We start from the raw sequence: 16,080 nt of genomic DNA, 5'->3' as shown, positions 1-16,080 counted from the left end.
TGGTTTTGCTTTGGTCTTAATTGCAAATGCACAGGCCATAATATGAGGATTTGTGACCAGTTTGCAGAAAGTGATGGGACTTTGTCAGTGAGGTACCTTCATACTAACTACTAAAGAAGTACTGCTGTGTTGGTAATGAACTGTCAGCCTTGTAGGCTCCGTGTGTCGATCATTTGAGTAAGTGCTCACATATTTCTCTTTAGGAGTTTTCTTAAGGTTAAAAATGAAGACAGGGATTTTGAGTGTGTGTGTGTGCAGGTGGAGGAGCCTTGGTTAAAATTCATGGAATTGCAGTGCAATTTAATAAAGAAAATTTATATCCTGCAGTGTGAATTCAGGAAGTCTTGAGAGTTAAATGCCTGAGTGATAAGCATCAGGGCTGCCATGTAAGGCACTTAATAAATACAGTAATGCACACAACAACCTTGCAGAGCTTTGAATAAGACTCAACTGTCAGAATAATGCTTTTGCAGTTATAGGCAGGTTCTTGATAAAATCTACTCTGGAATGTGCAGCTGTACCTCTTGTTTTTCATTTTTCGTTTTTTTTCTTTTCACTGCAGTATTTCTCCACTAAATCTTGATGCAAGTGCATAGTTCTGAGGCATAACTTCCTGTGCCTTATTCTAAGTCAATTAGCTTTTGTATGATCATTTGCTGTTTTAAGGTTGCTAAGCAGTTGGTGTGATACTCACTTTTAACCAGGAAAACGGTGGCCCACCCTCCAGTTATTTTTCGAAAGACAGTTACCAGCAGTGAGGTTAGAGAAACTCATGGGTACCTCCTTTTGGTGGAGGTCCTGTCTCCTGAGTGTGAAATTAGCACAGCATCTTGCACCTTCACTTACTTTCTCAGATACAATAATACATTGACATAGTGAACAATAGGCACCTGGCCTCGCTCCAACACTGATCTCTCCAGGACGCTTATTGTAAACCCATCAAATGGGGACATACCTCTCCTCCCCCAGCCTCTGCCCATATTTTCTAGCAATGGCTAATTTAACCAGCCAGGTTTGTCTGGAAGGATGTTCTCACTTCAGCTAACTTGCTTGTAATGCTCCCAGCAGTACCTGCTCCATTGTCTGCTGGGTTGAAGAGTACACATGTTCACACACGCACACAGAGAAAACACATATTGGTAGTTCCTGCTGTGTTTGTCCCTGAATGATTGTGTGTTCAGAGGTTTACAGTGAGCAAATACAGGGAGCTTGTTCAGGGACAGAATTCTTTCTTGCATTAAAGGGAAAAACGCTATAATTTTCTCTTTCACAACCTTCCTGATGCTCACTTGTATATTTTTTCAATCTTCTTGGACTAGTAGATCACAGCTGAGCAAACAGCATGAGGTGCTACAGAGAGGAAGAAGGTCTACTTAAAATAATCTTATCTTCTGAGCCTCTGCCAAGTAAATGTTCCATCTATTAAACTTTGTTGGACTTAAAAGCCATAATGGTGTAATGAAGGACAAGCAGATTTCACTTTGGTGTATTTAGAAAGTCACATTTGTCTTGTCCCTTGTTTCAGGTTCTACACTTTGCTGGTCCTGTCCACTGCTCTTTTCGGAAGGCCTCCTTTCAAGAATGTAATTGTGAATGGCCTCGTTCTTGCCAGGTTGGTATGTCAGGCACTGCTTTGTGGAACAGATTTTTCAGCCCAAGAGTATTTCAGATAAGTCGCTACAAATTGTAAATTAAACCTGAAATGGACTTTGGAGCTGTTAAGACGTGGCAGTGAGATAGTGGTGTTGCAGGAGGTAAGAGATACTTAAAAGCGTGAGGATTGTCTGTCTCAGCTGTCTGCTGCATTTGGCTCTTGCCAGCAGGTTTAGTCCTTCCCAGAGAGAGAGAAATGAGTAGGAAGTCAGAATAGGAAATAAATGATACCTGCTGTGCAGTGTGAAGGAGGTCATCATCAGCTTTATATGCGTTTTTAAACGTTATATTTGTTTCCTCTTTTTTTCCAACCTAGGTTTGCTGTTGGGTTAGAGGAATGGATTCATAACAAGTGTATCTTCCCTTTAGGTTTTCTTGGAATAATTATTTTTTTCTGCTTGAATTTGTAACTTGGGAGCTTCTTGGTTTGTTTGGGGGTTTTTGGGTTGTTTTGTTTTTTAATTGCTCATTTGGGTTCAACAGCCATGTTGAAATGGTGTGATAATACGTGTTATTGGTAGCATAGACATAATTATATAAGGACAGAAAAAACAAGTGGATTTGAAGGGCCTTTTTGAAGGGCCTTGTCTCTTTTCCTGGGATCTTACACCTGTCTTCTGATATTTTCTAGTGATGGCCAAAAAATGAGCAAAAGGAAGAAGAATTATCCTGATCCAATGAGTATTGTAAATAGTTATGGAGCTGATGCGCTAAGGTAGGTATTTAATGTACAATCCAATACATTAGCTTTCTAGAAGCAGGCTTGTTAATTTTAGAAACTTCTAGACCACTATGGCAGCCAAATAGCTGAAAGAGTGGATGACTCTGGCAATAGTTACAGTGCCTGGATTTTCTATACTCTTATCTCCCTCAAGGCTGGTAACAACCAAAGCTGACATGCTGACAGGAGGCCTTGTGTCAGGAAATGTGTGTCCAGTTTGTACAGAGTGCTTCTCAAGATGACAGTGTCTGCTGTTGCAGCTGATGAGCTGAGTTGACACAGTGAACATTCAAATAAAACCTTTGAGAAAAATTAGTTTACTGCTAAATTGTCACTTTCAGGAAGGATTACTGTATAATGTGCAGAAATGTTTACTGTTTATACTATACCTGTTTCTTTTTTTGCTGCCATGAGTATATGGTATGCACTAATAGCAGTGAAACCAGAAGACCAGAAGTGGAGCAGCCTAATGTGTGTATATATATAAATTGTCCTGGTCAAACAGAGATTAAACACAGTTCAAGTGTTTGAGATACACAGATGTACAAATATAATTATGCAGTTGCCTGGTACTTTGGCTAGATGGGCTAACCATATGTGTGAAGGGGTACCTTGAGGTAAAGGTACAATAAAGACATTTTAATAACTGAGTACACTACTTAGGTGTTTCTCAAGAACCCTGTAATTCTTGCTGTACATCAGAAAACCCTATCCTATCACACATTGAATTGCATGCTGCAACTCGACATGGTAATGATTGGGCTGAAGGAAAGCTTAGTGTGCTGTGGTGTTTTGTTTGAGAAAGGTGGTTGTTGCTTGTTCTGGATAATTTTAAAAACGTAGGATGTTGCTTATTGTTTCAAGCTTTAGTATTTAAAGATCTAGTAAATGATCTTATATGTTTACAACAGAGAGTTGGGTGGAATTCTTCAATTTGAGCCAAGTTGTTCATTGCAAATAATCAAGGTGTATTAGCAGAACAGCAGTGAGTTGCTGAAGCACTATGAGGGTTGGAGTTACTTAGATTGGAAATTTTTAAATTGCAGGTGATGTTTCAGCTGAGAAATAAAATCTGCCTTTTTAAAAACAAAACCAAAAATCTCAAACACCAGAAGTTACACTTCCATTATTCATGGGTTTGTTTTTTTTTTTTTATTTCCAAAAAGCTAATTCATTTTTCTGCCTCTGTGCTCATTCTTTAATGTCACATTTATTTATACATACGCCCACATAGAGAGTAAAAAGCACTGCAGACTGGGTTGGTTTATGGAAGGAGCTCTGCGATTCAGTTGTCTCTGCTTATTCACTGAAGCACTTGATGAATTCTGTTTATAGAAAAAGCTACAACTGAGGGTTTTTTTCTTGGCACTGTTTCCCTGCAGAGTTACTTTAGCTTTTGCAGAACATATATGTGTTTTTTTTAACTACAGCTTTAAAGTTTTCTCAGCAGTAGCTTGATAAATAGATTAGCAGAAAATATACATGTATACGTCCTTTAAATGAATATGGAATTGAATGGAAAGGGTGAACAGAAGAGTAAATTTAACAATCCAGCCTTGGACTCCTTGAAACTTGAATCCTGTGTGAAATCTGTAAGAACTGTCAAAACCAGTTCAACATACTTGGGTATTCCTGAGACCTATGACTTGGGTTGGAGAGGTGTCAAAGTTGAAGTATGTCAGAAGGAGAATTTGCTGGTCATAATATTTATAAGCCCTTTACTTTCATTTATCCTGAGGACAGAACTGCTGTTACAAGTGACGTGTTACATTCCACTCTCAATCTGTTGTTAAAACTCAGAAGAAATAACATAATGCCGCAGACTACTGTTTTAGAGAGATGGAAAGGAGACTGTTGCTGCTTATACACTGTTAGAAAACTTGGTAACACTGGCTTGTTTTGAGGAATGCTTTATTTTCTGCTCAATGGGTAATATCACTGGGTGTAACTAAATTAATAGAACACTTCCTTCATCGGGTGCTTTACTTCCCTTTCTATACAATAGAAGTATTGTAAGTATCTGCATTTTAATAATTCAGGGAATTAGTGTTCTTTTGACATTTGCATATTGTAAGGCAGTGTAGGGCAGATGGTTTAAGGTTTTTTGTTTGAGACTACAGTTGGGTTAAAAAACAAGAGACCTAAGTTTTCTTTTAATTTCTCACCCTAAATGCTCTGTTAAGAAGACTTTTGATAGATTCTGTAGTAAATGCTGCTGAGGTGGGTGCAGAGGAGCAATTTAATGGAACCTTCACAGTTCCGATTAGTTTGCATTGCTGCCTCCTTGGGAGGGAAACAGTGGAGGCAATTTGAAGTGGTGGTTATTCTAGGTAAGTCCCAAGCTAGGAAAAGGCCTGGAGTTACCCTGAGGTGCCCTAGGGCCAGACTGGCTCTCATATTCAGAGCAGAGTTATGTTTGACTTCTGAAATAAATGGTGAGTAATAAGTACAGAAATAATTGTGACAGGGAGGCTTGGTTTAAATAAACACTGAAAATGTTACCAGTTCATTATCATGCTTAATTGTCCTGTACTTCTGTAAATTTCATTGGAAATCAGGTATAATTTTTAAAAACATTTTACTTTTTTTTTCCCCCCTTCGATACAGTACCATAAATGTCAGCTTCTGTGCTGCATCACTGTCTCTTTACTCTGGCAGCTCTATTTTTATGTATTCATTTTTATGCAAGAAGCCCTTTCCTGAAGAATTTGTGGTTGGGTATCCCTGAATACGCTGTGTCAAACCCCATTAAGATTTTAAAACCTCCTAAAGGAAGTGCCTGTAAAGATATATTAGTTTAGAATCAAGATTTTAAAAGTACATAGCATGTGAGAAAGTGAGTTAATAAATTTTTATTGAGAAATGCCATGACCTTTAAAATAAATAATGTTTTGGTTTTCATATTTGGAGGATTAGTAAGTGTATCTAAATACATTTAGTTGGAATTCAGCTTGGGTTTTGTTGGGTTTTTTTGGTTCTTTTTGATACTTGGGTAAGACTTGGTTTCTTTTTGCGTTTGTCTCTGTAGACAGAACATTGGTTTAGGATGAATAAGATGGAATAATATATAAAGAGTTGTTGTGAACTCACAGCCAGCTCAGAAGCTGGGGGACATGTCTCTCTCTTTGAAATGAGGAGCTGTTGCTTTGAGAGAGAGATGGACTGGGGAAGGGTCTCTCTGGACAGGGTGGCTCTTCTGTGGATGAACCCCCTTGGCTGAAGTGGGCACAACTCTGTGAGGGGCTGCTTCTAATGTAAATGGGTCAGCATCACCTGAATGGTCAGCTTTGCTCTTTCAGAGCTGTGTCTGGAGATGATGCACACTTGTATTTGTAGGAGGTAGATCTTTTGTGCTGCTCTTGGGCTATTTTTTCTTGAAAAAATTAATTTTTTTCTTGAAAACATGAATTTTTTCTCTTCTCCTCTGATTTGCCTGTGCTGCCTTACGCCTTACTGCCATGTTGCAACGGGCCCCAAGATTTTTATAACTGAGGAAATGAACTAGACTGGGTAGAAAAACACTGCGCCTTTGTTAGAGAATTCAAACCATTACCAACATAATAAATACCATCCAAAGATGAACATTAATTCTGTGCATCCAGTGCTTGTTTTATACAGTGACAGCATATGAGCCTGTCTTATCACTTCTATTAATTTCTAGGGTAAAGAAAAAAAATTAAATTCTAATTCAAAATTTCATATGCAGTGTCATAAAAATAATCCTGTAGAGTTAGGAAGCAAACTGTCATATGTTCAATATGTTACAAGCTTAAAATGCTGCTCTCCTTGGAGCTGTTAGTGTGAAATGGCTTCCTTGGGTACCTTTTCCTTGCCATGCAGCTCTCTAGGGTTTACTGTATGTAACAGTGTGTTCCTATCACTATATGCAATTTTAAGCTCTTAATTATTGTGTTCTTATTTTGCAGGTTATACCTGATCAATTCTCCTGTGGTAAGAGCAGAAAATCTGAGGTTTAAGGAGGAAGGAGTAAGGGACATACTGAAGGACGTCTTCCTGCCCTGGTACAACGCGTATCGCTTCCTTGTTCAGAACGTTCAGATCCTGCAACATAAGGTACACATCTCTGGAGTATGGAAGAGAGAAGTGGAATGGGCTTTGTGCAGTTTTGTGTGTGGCTTCTCAGATTAGGGTGCTCTTGATTCTCTTCTGTTTGAGCTTAAATGCTTTTGCTGTCATACTCTTGAAATTAGAGAACAAGATGAGGACTTGAAGTTTGTGGGGTTAATGCATGCTAGGCAACGACCTGCTGCTAGTCACCTTGCTGGGAACACCAGCTAAAAGCTGGGTACCTACCACATGTGCCTGGGGGCATCATTCTGAAATGTCCATACACAGCCTTGCTGGCTTTCTGATAACTGTCTTATCAGGGTTTGTGTCGCAGCGTGGAGGCAGTCGGTGTTGCTGGTACTGCCTGGAGGATTGGAAACTGCAGCTGCCGCTGCTTTTTCTTTGCTGCTACGCTGCTTTATGTAGCCAGGCATGGCTACTTCACTGGAAGGGAGCTGTCAGAGGGTGGCATCTGTGACTGTGAGTTTCTCTACACTGAGAGCGTTTCTTAAAGCACACAGGTTTAACACAAATAGGACTGTAATGAGGAATGAAAAGAAAGTTATTTTCAGGAGTGTCTGTGGTGACAATTTCTTGAGCTAACTCATTTTCTGTAACATCAGCTATGAATCTACATGAAAACATTTAACTTGGGAAAACTTGATACTAAATGCATAAGCCATGGCAAGAATATTGCCTTCTGTAACGTGACAGTTAATTTTTGTAAATGTTACATTTAAATAGTACTGAGAGAAAAAATGAAGAACTGGAAAGGAAGCGGAATCAGTGATGCTTTAGATTTGTAGGTTGCGTTTGAAGTCTACCAAAGTTCACAACCACTGACAGGAGTTTCTATACTTCCAGAATGAAAGCAAGGTGGAAATTTCTTTCTTACAGTAATTTTTCATTTAAATTGAAGATTTTGTGTGTGTATTATGTAGCTTCTATTGAAACCAGATTGAGTCTTTCAGCTGAGATGAACGATAGGAGGCTACCACTCATTAGTGCAGATTTTTATGAGGGAGTGGGAACTGAGCAGAAGTTGTTCAAACCTTCCACTGTGCATGAAATTACAGCAGCAGTCTGATCGCTTTGGAGATCTGCCATTTGAAGCAATAAAGGCAGCTGACTCAATAAATAGTACAGTAAATAGCTGACTTAAATAAGTGGCTTTATCTTTTTAACAACCCCTTTTGGGAAGAAAATCTGGTAACTTCAGATCCTAATATTTAATGAACCTCTTCTCAGCATCCCTAGACAGCGTTCGTCAGACTAATTTACGCATTGCCCCAAAAATATAGTTCAGTTTTTCCTGTTTGACCTTTGAATTATCTATCTGAAGTGTGCTCTGCAGCTTTTTGCTGTGATCCCATTAAGTCTTGCAAGATCAGCCAAATTGGGGATGGAAGACCCCAGTGGAAAATCCAGGTGCTTAAGCAGATAGTTTTGGTAATTCAGCCCATGTAATTTTTCTTTCTAAATGGATAGTTAAACCATTCCTATGCACCATATTAGGCAAAAGAATGTTCTATTGGACGTGATAGTGCTTAAATTAGATTTCATACGTATGCTTAAACAACTTTATCATTGTGTTCTGCTGCCTGCAAGAGAGAAACTGCAGTCCCAGTGTCCTGGATGAAGTCTAATAATAATTTTATGCTTACTGTAATTACCCCAGTAATTCTAATTGGTTAAATCAGTGCTGACCTGACACTGGAACTACTGCACTTCTGAGTGTGCAGATGTATTTCTTTCCTAAGAATCTTCTCCTTTACACTTACGTAAGTGGGTGCATCGTTACTGGAATGAATAATCCAAACTGATTTTATTCATCTAGATTCTGAGGGAACAGCAAGTCTAAACCAGATGTTAAATAGTGTTCAACCAGTTGTAAGGGCGTAGTTAACATGGATAAGTCAGGCAGTAGGCACTCACAAGTGTCTTTACTTGTGGTCTAGCTTGCAATGCCTTCAGTCAGCAGAGTGTTATGAAATTTTTCAAATTGGTGCTAACATCAGTGTTCTGGAAAGCAAGGAAATGCACTCTTCACATGCTGGATGCCTAAACATTCCACCTTCTTTTCAGTTGGGATTGTTACATTCTCCTATGTTTTAATCTGTTCAGATAGGGACATGCTATTAAAAAATAATGCTATTGTTTATATGCTCTTTGTCCAGATAGAACTCATAGTACACTGCTGTAAAGGTTTCAGATCCTCCTAGATGAACATGTTAGGTAAATTCAGGAGTTCTACCCTGTGTCTAGGAGCTGTGAATGCAAGCAGGGAAAGAACGACTGCATACTGTTGTGTGCTGTGCTGCTTTTGTCTGGCCCCAAATAGCTGGTTGTCTTCGTAGCTGAAGGAATGGGGTGGTGAAACCAAGAGCAGTGGGAGACGAGTTTTCTTCAGCTATTTCACTTAGGTGTTTCTGGAACTCAATGTTTTCTCTTGGGAAACCAGTGTAACCCAGTGAAGGTGACAGGTGGCTCAATGGAGAGGTTGGAATCTGTACCCTTATGACTTGAAAATGTGTTTTGTGTTTTTATGTTGATGATAGGATGAGGGAAGAGAATTCCTTTACAATGAGAACACAGTTAAGGAGAGCAATAACGTCATGGATAAATGGATTCTTTCTTTCACCCAGTCACTCATTCAGTTCTTCAAAGCTGAAATGGCAGGTATGCACAGGTTGGGGTTTGGGGGGGAGGGTGCGGGTGTTCAGTTTTTGATGAGAGAACTGTCCATTTCATCTGGAGATTTCCAGATTCCACATGGGACTTACATTTCAGATGAAAGGAAGGAAATATTCAACCAGCTACCGTAATACCCGGAATGCTGTTTTTGTGGTGTTATTGTGGAGTTGGCTATGCTTGTTCAGGAGACTTCAAAAAGTGATGAAGCATTTTTTGTCATGGCTAATCCTATGAGCTTTGTCATGTAGCTTGTTGCTGTACCAATGTCTTCTCCAGCACTTGGAGCAATTAATAATATTACAGTAACTGAAAGACAGCTGTGAAAGGGAAGTCAAATAAAATTTGGGGAAAGTGGAAAATAAAAAAATGGGCAGTGCTCTTGTCAGCTGAATAAAACAATTTAGAGAAGTACACAAGCATGAGGAATAAATTTCCTCCTGCATAGCTCTGCAGAAAGGGCTTTTTGTTATCAAGTGTGTGCAGCAGGACAGAATAGAAGTAGGATATTGCATAGCTGTAAAAGGATGGTTTCCTGGTTTTTCTTTTTGCATATGGTCTCTTTCATCATTCCATACCTCTCAATACTCACGTTCTATTAAGAGTTGTTAATCTGATTACGCTTACAAAGTCACAGATAGAGTCACAGTGGGACTTGAAGAGTGCCTTTAAGGACACTAGAAACCTAGATACTAGAAAGAAGGTGGCATTTGCCATTGTAGTCCCTGTTTAGGAATATGCAAATGACACCACTATGCCAGTCATCATAAATTGCCCTCAGAAGAATTTTAGAAGCTTTCTGCAGGTGTACTTGGGCTTGGAGAAAGAAGAAGTTGGGTAATAGATAATGAAGAAACAGCTAAATGCCTAAAGAGCTCAGGACAGACACCCTCCACTTCAGTTGTCTCTGGTATTTCCCCCTCTTAGACTGGCATGATGTTCACTCTCACAATGACCAGTAAGATGACTTTATCTTGCTAGAGTGATAAAGCAGCTCATTTTCTTAATAACAAAATTCAGGTGAGGTCATCTGACACCATTTCATTAAAGGAAGAAAGAATCCTCAAGCTACCACGACCAGGAATACGATAAAAGCTGTCTGTTGCTGATGAAAATGTGGCTTCTTCCTAAAGTTTTGTCCTTGAAATTTGTTGGTGGTGTGTGTTGAGTTTGATGTGTTGCCAAATGGAAATACACAGAGCTTATGCAAGTTTACAGTCGGCAGGTAGAGAGGAGAATGTTTTGAGGGACAGTGGAAAATTAATTTGTGACTGTGTGCCTGGGATCTGGGGTTAGCGCACTGTCTAAACAGAAATAGTATTTGCAGAAAGATGGTCATAAAGGTAGAAACTTGAATTCTCTGCTCTGGATTACTAAGAGGAAGATGACACTAATAAAAAAGGGAAATGTCAGCTGACATTTTAACAAAGCAAGAGATTCTTTGAAGCAGGAGAAGAAAATTTATGTTGGAAAATGATAATATAAAGACTTTTAAGACTGTAGTATTGATATTTAACTATTATCTCCTGTTAGATGAAGATAACATGATGCACTCATCAAATGAGTGACACATTTCATTTAGAAGTGATTAATAAACATGATTTTTCAATTTATTTTTCTGCATAAACTCTGAATTCAGTCAGACAGATAATGACATGCAGTAAACTTGTGTACTGTGGTATGATACTTTGCTAATCCTTACTAAAAATTAGGTTTGGATTTCTTAAAAAGATTTTCTCCTTCATATGACTTGAAGTAGGAGAAATGTCAGGAAGAGGCAAGGGAAGATTATACCAGTGAATGATAACCTCAAATGCTGGGTAAAGCAGATAAATCCATTCCACAAGCTTCACTTTAGAAGCCAAGACTTTGAAAATAACAACCATGGGGGGGAAAAACAGGTAGAAAGTATTGTAACTGTGGCATGATGTGAGCAAAAATAAGTGAGTGCGTTTGCCAGCTAATGCCATGCAACTGTTACCTTCAAGATGCGTTAAAAATACTTGTTGTCTCTTCCATGTCTAAAACATAGGGAGGTGGTGGTGTTGAGGGGATGTGTGGGCACTGTCTGTCAGAGAAATGGCCTGGTCTGCACTGTAACGGGCTGTTTTCTTCAGCCGTGCGTGTGTTGGTGTGCAAGGACGTAGGGGCTTCAGACTCAGACTGGCAAGGAGTCACACTAACCAGCAAAATGGCCCAGGGGAGCTTAGCTTCTTCCATTTCATCAAGTGTGTTCCACAGTGGAGCTGAGTTCTACACTGATTGCCTGTCTAGAAAAACGCTCCCATTAAGTAAAACTTATGTTAATTCTGTCCCAGTTTCTGCTAGTGGCTGAATAGCCAGCACTATTGCAGCCTAAATGGGGTCCCTGCCAGCTCCGTGTTGACCTCCCCTGAATAGACAGAGGCTGGGAAGGGGAGCGTACCTGTGCACACTCCAAATTTGGGCTGCTTCAGAGAGCCTAGGAAAAACTTCACAGAGGTTTAACAAACCCTCTGCTAATCCTGGCTTGGGGAGAGCTTTTGGCTTCCCAAAACATCTGCAGTTGGAGGGAGACAACACTTATCAGAAAGCACTGCCATTTCAGTTATTCATGGAAAACTGGGCAAAGCTGGGCTGTGTTGGATCAATGCGTGTGTGTGTGGAAGAGGGGTTTGGCTGTTGTGTATTGTCTCTGGTTTGACAGGTGCTCACACTGTCACTGTAGACCTGCTCTCTTCAGAAGTGCTGCAAGTTGGGTAGGTGGGTGTCGACAACAGCTTCAGCAGCTGCTGGTGTAGCTAAATTACTGCCATTGAATGGCAGTAGGGTTTCTCCACTAAACCTCATCTTTTATGATGGAGACTTCTGGGAATTGGGCTTTTTGGTAAACAGTAACAGATATATACTTAATATATATAAAAACAAATAGCAAGATATTTGGAAGATGAGATCAAAAGTAATAGGGCATCCTTTGTGTTTTATGGGGGAGCTAAATTTCTGTATTTTAAGAACAATAAGCAGTATTATATTTGGTATCTTTTCTACTTAAAGTGCCCAAGAAATTATGTTGTAAAAAGTGCTTTTCTCCTCATTCCTGAAATGGAAAGAAGTGTGTGTGTCTGTGTGTCTGTGCATGTGTGTGTGGACGTGGGTCTGTGCATATGCATGCCTCTTTCTTGAGTCATGCAAAGTAGGGTTTCACAATTCAGTTTATGAACTGGGATCACAGCTATTGAGGGGAGAAAAGCATGTTTCCAGGCAAACTGAATCTCTTGTTAAAGACACACTATCCCTGAAGGGTGGGGTTTTCTGAGGGTTTTTGATTATTTTTAATCTGTCTCTGAAGTAGATAACCCTTTGCTAGAACAGAACTTGGAAATTTTTTAGGAATACAAATTCCCACATAAATATCTTCCCCACCATGGCATGAATCTTCTGAGCATTTCCTTTTTAGGTTTAAATGCCAGTACTCTGCCTCTAAAACACTTCTATTTTAGAAAATGCAATGAAAAGCGTAGTGAAGCTTTTAAGGCAAGGATCCATTTTATTCAGTAGCTGCTTGATTAATTAAACTGATTCAGAACAGAGATGAAAAAGCTCTTTGCTCCTAGAGAAGTTATATACAAGTTTTTCCTTAGAAAAGCGAGTTCTATTTAAGGTCCATCCCCACCCCCCCAATATTCTTGCGAACCGCTGAAATTTGTTTTCCCAGTTGCATAGTGATGCTCATGATGACCTTCTTTTTCATGTTGGCAGTCCTCCATGCTTTTAAGTTACACAGAACTTGAAAATGCAGCTCTGTTTATCTTCTTACCTCGTCAGGCTTGCTGTTACTTTACAACATTCTTTTAGCCTACTGTGTTACTAAGAAATAACAATCAGAAATTGTAAGTAGTTCAGGGAGAATTGATAGAAATAGGTGTCTCATTTTAAGTCTGGCAAACAAAGGAAATGTTGGCAGTGATCGATGACAGAATTGTGTTGTATGATTCTACGATGTTTTCTGTTAAACTTCTAGTGACTTGGCTGTGTTTACAGCATGTGCAAATCTAGGATTTGCCAAATCCTTTGGGATTAATAGTCTCTTATCCGCTATCCTCTTTACGAGTCAGATAAAAGCATAAGGCTTCCATAATGCGTGTTCATGTGGGATTAGGGGAGCAATTTGGTGGTGGATGTTGGTCTTGAAGCATGAGAACTGATGATATGTGCAACCCCAAAATATAGTTTTAACAGAATAGTGTGTCTAATCACTTTTTGATGTTACTAACGTGAGTGCTTCTGCTCAGGTTTCATGTTTAACACCAGAGCTGCAAACTGTGATCTGTTTCTTTCAGCCTGGCCCTTGAGGCAGGGGCCAGATCTTAACTACAGTAAACATTTTCCCTTCTAGCTTACAGGCTGTACACCGTAGTCCCCCGATTAGTGAAGTTTGTTGATATTCTGACCAACTGGTATGTTAGAATGAATCGCAGAAGACTAAAGGTAGGTATCTGCTTGTGCAATCTTGTGCCATAAATAAAACCCAAGTAGTTTGTTAGTTTAATCCATAGCAGCTCCATGGAGTTACACAGGATCTTTATGCTGCAGTGTAAACATGATCAGTTTGTACCTGACAGCAGGAATGGAAAGTTAACAGCTTTTTTTGCTGTTAAATGCTCGGTAACACAGTTTAATGTGCTGGAGAGGAATGAGCAAAATGAATACAGTTTGGAAAACCAGGTTATTACATTAACATAGGAATTTTTTAAAGTTTATTGAAGTGTGCTTACTGGTGCTAAAATTGCAGTTGTTTCTTTTTCTTGAATCCTTCAAATAGGGTGAGAATGGGACTGAAGACTGCATTATGGCCTTGGAAACCCTGTTTAGTGTTTTGTTCTCCATGTGCAGACTTATGGTAAGGGATGTAACCGTTTGACATTTTTCACGTAGTTAAACTGAAAGTATCTGAGCTGACCAGAGAAACTGTAGGTCCACAGGCTGAACACATAGGAAGAAAACCCCCATGTTGTTATTGATTTATATAGCACAGTTCACCTGCCTCCCTCTTATTTGCTTCTCTGGCCCAGGGTGCTATAAAGAATGCAAATGCCCCCTGACTGGTGAAGAGACATTTCAATTTCTTATCTGCTGCCCAAAAGTAACGTGTAAATATCCAGACAGAGGTGAATAAGTAGCAGCAATTTTGTTATTTATTTCAGTCTGCATTTTGAATAACTTCAGTTCTGCTTTGAAGACACTGCGTAAGCATTGTTTTTGCTGAACTGTCCTTATGCAATTCATAAGTATCACTGACTCATAGTGTACACACTATAAAGAAAAGATGGTGATTGAATGCAACATTACAGGCACCATATACTCCATTTATCACTGAGCTGATGTACCAGAATCTGAAGACACTTATTGATCCGGCCTCTGTTCAGGAAAAGAATACTGAAAGCATTCACTACCTCATGCTTCCCCAAGTGAGGTAAGAGACAGCTGTTACGTGGGTTTTGGTTTGCTTAGGTTTCTGTTGTGTGTTTATGTTTGGTTTTGCTGCTCACAGAGCAGTGCTTCTTCACTTACTTGTGTTTCAAACTCTTGCATAATAGGAAAACAAGCTGCTTTAATAATGTGAATATTCCTTTGCCTCAGGAAGAATTTGGGTGATAGTTAACACGTTCTTTCCTATAAGCAAAAAATATTAAAAGTTTTGATTAAGTTCAGATTAATGTTAACATCTCTCTAGGAGAACATTTCACTAGTGATGTGCTTCACACCCCGCTCTAAGCTAGCTGGGAACTTTCTTTTCCCTCCGCATTTAGGCAGTAGACTCAGTGGGCAAGGAATATGCTTTCTACTTCTCAAAACATATGCTGACTAGAAGCTGTAATGCCTGTGCAGTGCCAAAAGGGATTATTAAACTTCCTTATAGGCCATGCACTTATATTTCTGGGCCTTTCTAAGTGCATGCTGATACCAGATCCCATATGGATTAGAATTATTGCTTTGTGTGGACCACACGTGGAGCCGGCAGAGCAAGTCCTTTTGTCGTCCCATCAAGAATTTAGACCATTGTCCAGAGATTGTCACTTCCTTGTAAGATTATACATCATATCAGAGCAAGCTTTCCAGGCAGATCCTTTTTGGATGCTGATGGGTGAGGGTTTTTTCTAAGTGTCAGTGTGTCCCAAAAAAGTTTGGGTCCATGATGGTTCTACTGGACATCAGCTCTGAGTTATCCATAGAATCAACTCAAACTAGGTGGAACGTAACAGCTGCAGTTGGTTTGGGTTTTTTTTGTCCAGCCATGGCAGACACTAGTATTACAATACTCAGTTGTTCATTAGTGTCTTAGTGCTCTGTTAGTGGATTAAGTTAGAGTCTGCGTGTGGTATGCTGCTGGTCATTGAACAGGAGAGAAGCAAGCTTCCTTTTGCTTTGCAGCTCAGAAAACCCTCAAGAACAAGGGAACTGACCTTAATACTTTATATGCCAGTTAAAAAATTTAAACCTTCTAGTAACGTTGTTTCTTTGATGGATACTGTATCCTTTGAGGAAGGTGTATGCCCTTTCTGATAGCTGTAAGTGAGAGTTACTGTGAGAGGGAGCTTGAAATTGATATAATGATGGTGCTGATTTTCTGTTCCTTGGGAAAGTGCTGTAAAGAATGTGTAATCAAAGAATGCAAAACTCATCAGTGAGCTATCAGAAGTAGTTTTGAGCTCCTGTAGAATTGAGCAATGGTAGGATTGGTGAGCTATTTGTGGGAACTCAGTTCAGGTGTGGACTTAGCCCTTAAAAGTGGCTTAGTCATTGTTAACTGACTTGCTACATTGTACAAATGTATTGATGCATTTGAGTGGCCTGCAGGGCTCTCCTCTCTGTCTTGTATTTTGCTTGGATTTTTCTCTGCTGGTAGTTTGTATAATTTACTGAATCTCTTATGTATCAGTTGTTCCCATTGTTGGACAAAAAGGTGT

General features: G+C 39.5%; 1 protein-coding gene across 1 annotated transcript in view; it reads left to right on the top strand.

The window, feature by feature from the left end:
• IARS1 (isoleucyl-tRNA synthetase 1) overlaps window positions 1–16,080 on the top strand; it is a gene marked incomplete at its 5' end in the record, with an annotated part of 97,193 nt that overhangs the window by 53,620 nt on the left and 27,493 nt on the right. Inside the window, 7 exons of the mRNA XM_084269570.1 lie at window positions 1,526–1,612; window positions 2,285–2,368; window positions 6,301–6,448; window positions 9,001–9,121; window positions 13,509–13,600; window positions 13,935–14,012; window positions 14,464–14,585. Of these exons, the coding sequence (XP_084125696.1) occupies window positions 1,526–1,612; window positions 2,285–2,368; window positions 6,301–6,448; window positions 9,001–9,121; window positions 13,509–13,600; window positions 13,935–14,012; window positions 14,464–14,585 (732 nt within the window). The remainder of the gene's footprint in view (window positions 1–1,525; window positions 1,613–2,284; window positions 2,369–6,300; window positions 6,449–9,000; window positions 9,122–13,508; window positions 13,601–13,934; window positions 14,013–14,463; window positions 14,586–16,080) is intronic.

Source organism: Gallinula chloropus (genome assembly GCF_964237585.1).
Source record: "Gallinula chloropus genome assembly, chromosome: 12".
NCBI classification, from domain to species: Eukaryota; Metazoa; Chordata; class Aves; order Gruiformes; family Rallidae; genus Gallinula; species Gallinula chloropus.
Note: the sequence above shows the minus strand (reverse complement) of the source record. Positions and strands in the feature narration are given on the sequence as shown.